The following is an 8,252-nucleotide window of genomic DNA, read 5'->3' as shown; positions in this document are numbered from 1 at the left end:
AAATAATTAAAACTAAAATATATCACATTAACATTATAGATAATTTGAAAAAAAAAAGCATTTAATTTTTTTTGGAAAATTAATACCTTTAAATAAAGTAGCCAATTTAGCTAACTTTTCTAATTAATGGAGTGTTACAAAATATTAAAAATAAAATTTTAATAAATATTGGAATTCATCTGCTTGTCCCTAGCTTGTCTTATAAAAAGAGCATTCATTCAACAAAATTTAACATATATGGAAATCTTAACTATTTTTATTTAAATTTAAATTTGATATAAAAAATATTATATACTTTTAATATTATTTATGTTTAAATTTAAGATAAATGCATATTTTTTTAATATGTAATTTTACCATTATTTAAATTATTTAACTTATTAATTTAATTTTCTATTACAACCTTGCTTCTTCTTCATACATTTATTCCTCTTCATTCTTTCTTTCTCATTCCCACCTCAGTTCTTCCAATGGCGAACCGCGACACAGGTTCGGTCCACTCTCAGCGACCCGACTCACGCGGACGGTTCGGCCGGTTCGGCGGCAAGTACGTCCCTGAAACCCTTATGTTCGCCCTCACCGAACTCGAATCCGCGTTCCACTCCGTCGCTTCCGACGAACATTTTCAGGTTCTCTTCTCTCTCTCATTTCAATTCCCAATCCCCACTTCGTATTTCTCCGAACCTTCAAAATGGTATCTCCCAAAACCGATAAAGTTTTCGTCTTTCGCAGAATGAGCTTGCGGAGATTCTGCGGGACTATGTGGGTCGCGAGAGCCCACTCTACTTCGCGGAGAGGCTCACGCGCCACTACGCGCGTGACGGAGAAGGGCCTGAGGTGTATCTGAAGAGGGAGGATCTGAACCACACGGGCGCGCACAAGATCAATAATGCGGTTGCTCAGGCTTTGCTGACGAAGAGGTTGGGGAAGAGAAGGGTCATTGCTGAGACTGGTGCTGGGCAGCATGGGGTGGCCACTGCCACTGTGTGTGCGAGGTTTGGGTTGGAGTGTGTGGTATATATGGGGGCGAGGGATATGGAGAGACAGGCTCTTAATGTGTTTAGAATGCGGCTTCTTGGTGCTGAGGTGTGTTGTCTAATGGCTACTTGGTTGTTCTTAGCTTGTTCTTGTGTTTTCTTTTGGTGGGGAATGGAAATGATTAATGAGAATGTTTATGAGAAAACGATCCTATGTTGGTAACTTTGGTACTAGCACTTCCCTATCTTATAGGTTGATGTTTTAATACCATCCTTGGTTGAGTCTAGTAGATGGGGCTAGTGCCCTGCAACGTGGGGAACAAAGAGAGAGACGTTCACCTTTGGGGGTGTTTATTTGTACTTTGATTTTCTGTTTCCACTTTTTAATTACAAAACTGCCATTTTAACTTGTTTCATGTTTTCAAAGATTTGTATAGGAAACAAAAATGGAAAAGTTGTTTAAATTGATCCCTGCACAAATCTTTGAGAAGAGGAAACCGATTGAAAACTAGATGACAATTTTGTGATTAAAAAGTGAAAACAGGAAACAAAATGGCAAGTGAATGCCTCCTTAATGTGTGAGCGTGTAGAGTATAATTGTGTTTGAATTGAACATAGAAAACTAGAAATAAGGTTGATGTTTTAACTCTTTTTTTAAGAAAAGATACTATTGATGTTTTAAGATTCCAAAATGTTATTACTTGTTTTTTTTACTTGTACACTTGTTTGACAGTTGCTGCAATAGTAATTTAGAATTTATCACAAGTAATGAGATACTGAATAAGAGTATATTAGTTCAAATACAACAATGTTTTACATTCATGTTCCTTAATCTATGTATATTAATCTTAACCATTGATAGATATGGAATGAAGTAGTAGTACTTTGTGAGGATGAATGAATGATTGATTTTCTATGTTTAGCGTTTTGGCTTTTTGTTAGGGTTGTTTGTAGATGGTGTAGGAATGAAAAAATGGTGAGATAGTGTTTTTATGTCAGATGTCAGTTCACATGAATTATAATCCAATCCAATTAGTTGCTTAGTGTTCAAGACTAAGTTTGAAGTTCAAAATGAGCATGGGGAAAGGCATCTTATTGAGGATGCAGGGTTTATCTGATGCAAGACATTATCTTAATAGTTAAATTTTTAACATAAATTAGGCATTGATAGAGCAGCTACTAGTTTGTCAATGTGTTTTCTCATTAGTTAGGTAATTTTGTTATGTAGGTCAGAGCAGTTCATTCAGGGACTGCTACACTGAAGGATGCCACATCAGAAGCTATAAGGGATTGGGTGACCAATGTGGAGACAACACATTATATTTTGGGTTCTGTTGCCGGGCCACATCCCTATCCAATGATGGTAAGAGAGTTTCAAGCGGTGATTGGTAAAGAAACAAGAAAGCAAGCATTGGAAAAGTGGGGAGGGAAGCCAGATGTTCTTGTAGCATGTGTTGGTGGTGGTTCAAATGCCATGGGACTTTTCCATGAATTTATCGATGATGAAGATGTTAGGCTGATTGGTGTGGAGGCTGCAGGGTTAGGCCTAGATAGTGCTAAGCATGCAGCTACATTAACAAAAGGAGAAATTGGGGTTTTGCATGGAGCTATGAGCTATCTTTTGCAGGATGAAGATGGGCAAATAATTGAGCCTCACTCTATCAGTGCAGGGTAATTCATCTGGTTAGTATTTGTTTACTTTTTCTTTTGTTTATCCAGGTTTTGTTCATTCCAGTTTTCCTTTTCCATTGTATAGGTTGGACTACCCTGGAGTTGGACCAGAACATAGTTTCTTGAAAGATGTAGGGCGTGCTGAATACTATAGTGTTACTGATGAAGAAGCACTGGAAGGTAGGACTATCTTATATTTATTGCCTTGTCAAATGTATAGTGATATATCTTCGGCAGAAAATTAGTCACTAAAATTTTGTTTGTCATGGTTTTCTATTCTTTGATTTGGTCACTTTTCACTCTCTACAAATCTTCAAATACATAAGGATTTAACTAAAACATAAAATGTGACAAGTGAGAAAGAGAAGACTGCCGTGTCTTGATAAGATAAAGTTGTAACGATTGATCTTAATTGTTGCATAATCAGGAGAATTATGTTATAATTAAGTGCAGATTCCATTTTATATTTATTAGGACAGATTTGTTAGTGATTTTATTTTATTTGATTTGTACAGCTTTAAACACTCATTATTTCTGGCTTTCATTGCCTATTATTTCTTTCTTTAATTAGGTTGTAAAACAGTCTATAAATAGAGACTGTAATCACATTTGTAAGAGATCTCAGAAATATATTTCATCTATTTCTTTCCACTTGGTATAGGAGACTCTGCTTCCGCAATTTTTATTTTTTTTTAGCCTTCATTGCTGTAATCATTTTTTCTTGACAGCCTTCATTGCTGTAATCATTTTTTCTTGACAGCCTTCATTGCTGTAATCATTTTTTCTTGACAGCCTTCATTGCTGTAATCATTTTTTCTTGACAGCCTTCATTGCTGCAATTATTTTTCTTTTGGACAGCCTTCATTGCTGCAATTTTTTTTTTGTTGGACAGCCTTCATTGCTGCAACTTTTTATTTTCCTTATCCTTTCTCCATTGACCACCACCACCACCTTGCACCATTGACCGTTACTGCCACCGCCATTGACCACCGCCGACCACCACCACCGACCACCACTTCCGTCGCTCGCCGGAACTGCCACTGCTCGCCGGAAACCGCCACCGGAAAATTTTTCCAGCGGATTTTTTTTTTTTTTTTGTGCGTGAACAGGATCAAATTTTGCCAATCTGAAAAAAGTTGGTTTTGAACTCTCATGGACTCCCTTAGTAAGCCATCTAGCTATTGTTCCTTTACTATGAGTGGTAAAAATTCTAGTTTTTTATCCTTTAATGCTTCTAGTACTGAAAATATCTGGATTATAGACTCTGGTGCTACTGATCATATGACACCTCATTCCTCTTTTTTTTCATCCTACACTACTTTATCCGGTAAGCCATATATTACTGTTGCTAATGGTTCCACTACCCCCATTAATGGTTGTGGTAACATTCACCTTCAACCTTCATTTCCTTTAAAAAATGTGCTTCATGTTCCCAAACTATCCAATAACCTCTTGTCTATTCAAAAGATTACCCAAGATTTAAATTGTGCAGTGGTATTTTTCCCTTCCCATTGTGTTTTTCAGGATCTTGCCACGGGGAAGACTATTGGAATTGCTAAAGAGCAGGGCGGGTTATATTATTTACAACATGAAGAAAGTAAAAAGGGTGCTAGACTACAGGCACACACTTCTAATTTTCAGCAAGGTTGTGAATCTTGGTCATCCTCTCAGATATGGCTTCAACACAGACGTCTTGGTCATCCTCCATTTAGTATCCTAAAGTCCTTATTTCCTGTTTTATTTACAAAAGTGTCTGCTGAGTCATTTCGTTGTGATGTTTGTCAGTTTGCTAAACACCATCGGACAACTTTTCCTCCCAATGGTAATAAAAGTTCTAAACCTTTTGATCTTATTCATTCAGATGTATGGGGACCTTCACCTATTCCTAATATCTCGGGTGCAAAATGGTTTGTTTCATTTATTGATGATTGTACTCGGGTTACTTGGATATTCCTCATGAAAGATAAGTCTGAAGTTTTTCACTTGTTTGTAAAGTTTTACAGAATGATTCAAACACAATTTGAAAGTCCAATTAAGAGATTGCGTTCTGATAATGGAAGAGAATATGTGAACCAAAACCTTTCCAAGTTCCTTGAGGAAAATGGAGTTGTTCATGAATTAACCTGTGTGGACACTCCTCAACAAAATTGGGTTGCTGAAAGGAAAAATCGTCATCTCCTTGAGGTTACTCGAGCTTTACTTTTCCAAACATCTGTTCCTAGATCTTACTGGGGGGAAGCAGTCCTGACTGCCACTTATTTGATTAATAGATTACCCTCTCGGGTTTTAGAGGGTGTTACTCCTATTCAGGTTATGACCACATTCTATCCTTCTATTCCCATGTTGAATAGTCTTCAGAATCGTGTCTTTGGTTGTCCTGCTTTTGTCCATGTTCATAGTCCTTATCGGGGTAAGTTAGATCCTCGTGCCATCAAATGTGTCTTCATCGGTTATGCCCCCAACAAAAAGGGGTACAAATGTTATCATCCTCAAAGTCGTAAAGTGTATATTTCCAAAGATGTCACCTTCCATGAAACAGAGTCTTTCTTTCCTAATTCTCAGCTTCAGGGGGAGAGTATTCAAGAAGCTGAGGACCTTGAGTTGCCACCTTTTCCTTTGTTGCAGGATTTCGTTCTTAGGGAGGATGACAAAGACCCTGCACCAACATCATTACCAGAGAAGAATAATGAAGACAAATGTTTTGGAAAACAATATCAGCGAAGGCAACAAGAACCCGTCCTGGTCGAACAGCAACTTCAATTGTCTGAACCGGAGGTAAGAACTCATACCAATGAGACTCTTGAGGACACCTTAAATACTGCTTTTGAACCTAACCTAAATGATTTACCTATTGCCTTGAGAAAAGAAAAAAGATCTTGTGCCAAATATCCTATATCCCAATTTGTGTCTACAGAAAAACTTTCTATGCAGCACAGCACCAGAGTTTTCTTTCAGCTATTGATTCTATCAAAATCCCTTCATCGGTACAAGAAGCCTTAAAAGATGAGAACTGGATTCGAGCCATGAATGAAGAAATGAGCGCGTTAGAAAGGAATGAGACTTGGGAGATTGTAGAGAGACCAAAAGATAAGAAAGCAGTGGGTTGTAGGTGGATATACACAGTTAAGTATAAGTCTGATGGCACACTCGATCGGTATAAAGCAAGGTTGGTTGCAAAAGGGTACACTCAAACCTATGGGATCGATTATGAGGAGACTTTTGCTCCAGTGGCAAAAATGAATACCGTCAGGATTATTCTCTCCCTGGCAGCACACTTTGGTTGGGCAATGCATCAATTTGATGTTAAAAATGCCTTCTTGCATGGAAGCTTGGAGGAAGAAGTATACATGGAGATTCCACCTGGTTATGGTATTGTTAATGAAGGGAATAAGGCGTGCAGACTTAAGAAGACCCTATATGGTCTTAAACAATCACCTCGTGCTTGGTTTGGAAGGTTTACTCAAGCTATGGTATCTTTGGGGTACCAACAAAGCCAAGGTGACCATACTCTGTTTATAAAACATTCTCAGAATGGTAAACTCACTCTACTTTTGGTCTATGTAGATGATATGATTATTACAGGTGATGATGAGATTGAAAAACAAAATTTGAGGGAGAGACTAGCTGCTCAATTTGAAATGAAGGATCTTGGGAAGCTGAAGTACTTCCTTGGGATAGAGGTTGCTTACTCGAGACAGGGCATCTTTATTTCTCAAAGGAAATACATCCTTGATCTTCTCAAAGAGATTGGTAAGTTGGGTTGTAAGCCCACTGGAGTGCCAATAGAGCAAAATCATAGGATTGGGAATGATGAGGAAAACCCAAAAGTGGAGAAGACACAATATCAAAGACTTGTGGGAAAACTCATTTATCTTTCACACACTAGGCCAGATATAACCTATGCAGTTAGTGTGGTTAGTCAATTTATGCATGATCCAAGAGAAAGACACTTACAGGCAGTAGATAAAATTATTCAGTACTTAAAAGCCTCTCCAGGAAAAGGATTGCTATTCAAAAAGGGGGAAAACTTATCCATGAAAGTATATACTGATGCTGACTATGCATGATCGATTGTTGATAGGAGATCCACCACAGGGTACTACATGTTCTTGGGTGGAAATCTGGTGACATGGAGGAACAAGAAGCAAAATGTAGTTGCAAGATCAAGTGCAGAGGCAGAATTTAGAGCCATGGCTCAAGGGGTGTGTGAACTCTTATGGATGAAGATTATACTTGATGATTTAAAAATAAAATATGAAGCTCCTATGGGTTTGGCATGTGATAATAAGTCCGCTATCAGTATTGCACACAATCCGGTTCAACATGATCGAACAAAGCACGTAGAGATAGACCGACACTTTATTAAAGAGAAGTTGGATGATGGTCTTATAGCCACTGAGTACATCCCTTCAAGACTCCAATTGGCAGATATGTTTACTAAGGGACTTTCCACAAAACAATTCGAAGATCTTACTTGCAAGTTGGGAATGATAAATATACATTCACCAACTTGAGGGGGAGTGTTGCATAATCAGGAGAATTATGTTATAATTAAGTGCAGATTCCATTTTATATTTATTAGGACAGATTTGTTAGTAATTTTATTTTATTTGATTTGTACAGCTTTAAACACTCATTATTTCTGGCTTTCATTGCCTATTATTTCTTTCTTTAATTAGGTTGTAAAACAGTCTATAAATAGAAACTGTAATCACATTTGTAAGAGATCTCAGAAATATATTTCATCTATTTCTTTCCACTTTAATAACGGTGCAACTATTTTCCAACTTTATCATGATAACATATTGTTGGCTTAGATAGAAATATATGCTAATAATGGCCATTGTTAGCATGTTATGAATCAATTCCAGGTTAACTATTCTTTTCATTATGCCATTACAAAATTCTTCATTTATTGTTTCCCTTATTCATCTGATCTGCTATATAGAGGCAGTAGAGCTATTAGTTCTTATCTTATATTTTCCAAGATCAGAAGCTGAAGTTGCTTTAATCCTTGTATCTTGTTTCTGTGTCTCACGTTGGGGTGTTCTGTAATCTGCAGCCTTTAAGAGAGTATCTCGGCTGGAAGGTATTATTCCAGCTTTGGAGACATCTCATGCTCTTGCTTATTTGGAGAAACTCTGCCCTACCCTTCCGAATGGAACTAAGGTTGTGGTTAATTGCAGTGGCAGAGGGGATAAGGATGTTCAAACTGCTGTCAAGTACTTGAATGTTTGAAAGTAGGGGTCCTGTTCTGCTAGACTGCTGCTGCATTGCTATGACATGATTGAGTCTCCGGCATAGCTCAACAAGTTCTTGGGTGGCTTTCTTTCTTATTGAGATTGCTATGTAGAATTTGAGGCCAATTTCTTGGAAAGAACTGATTTGTGAAAACAATTGATCTTGGAATATTCCACTTTGTGAAAGCCAACATGTGATTTAGAAATTTTGAAAATGTTACATGGAATTTAGGGATGTTGTTTTTGTTTATTTGTTACAAAAAAAGAAGAAAAAGGAGTGGAGTCATGTAGTAAAAGTATGTATGATAGATGAATAATAGATGTTGTTCAGTTTTGCCAAAATGAAGCATCTACTTATACCTAA

General features: G+C 37.3%; 1 protein-coding gene across 1 annotated transcript; it reads left to right on the top strand.

The window, feature by feature from the left end:
* The first annotated feature begins 424 nt into the window (after positions 1–424).
* Positions 425–8,252, top strand: LOC137831176 (tryptophan synthase beta chain 2, chloroplastic). The gene is made up of 5 exons (XM_068638750.1): positions 425–629; positions 733–1,086; positions 2,206–2,648; positions 2,734–2,828; positions 7,711–8,252. The coding sequence occupies exons 1-5, from the start codon at positions 471–473 to the stop codon at positions 7,884–7,886; spliced, it is 1,227 nt and encodes a 408-aa protein (XP_068494851.1). The 5' UTR covers positions 425–470; the 3' UTR covers positions 7,887–8,252.

The sequence above is a fragment of the Phaseolus vulgaris genome, chromosome 6 (assembly GCF_000499845.2).
Source record: "Phaseolus vulgaris cultivar G19833 chromosome 6, P. vulgaris v2.0, whole genome shotgun sequence".
Taxonomy (NCBI): domain Eukaryota; kingdom Viridiplantae; phylum Streptophyta; class Magnoliopsida; order Fabales; family Fabaceae; genus Phaseolus; species Phaseolus vulgaris.
The sequence above is the reverse complement of the archived record's forward strand: the minus strand, read 5'-3'. Positions and strand labels throughout refer to the sequence as shown.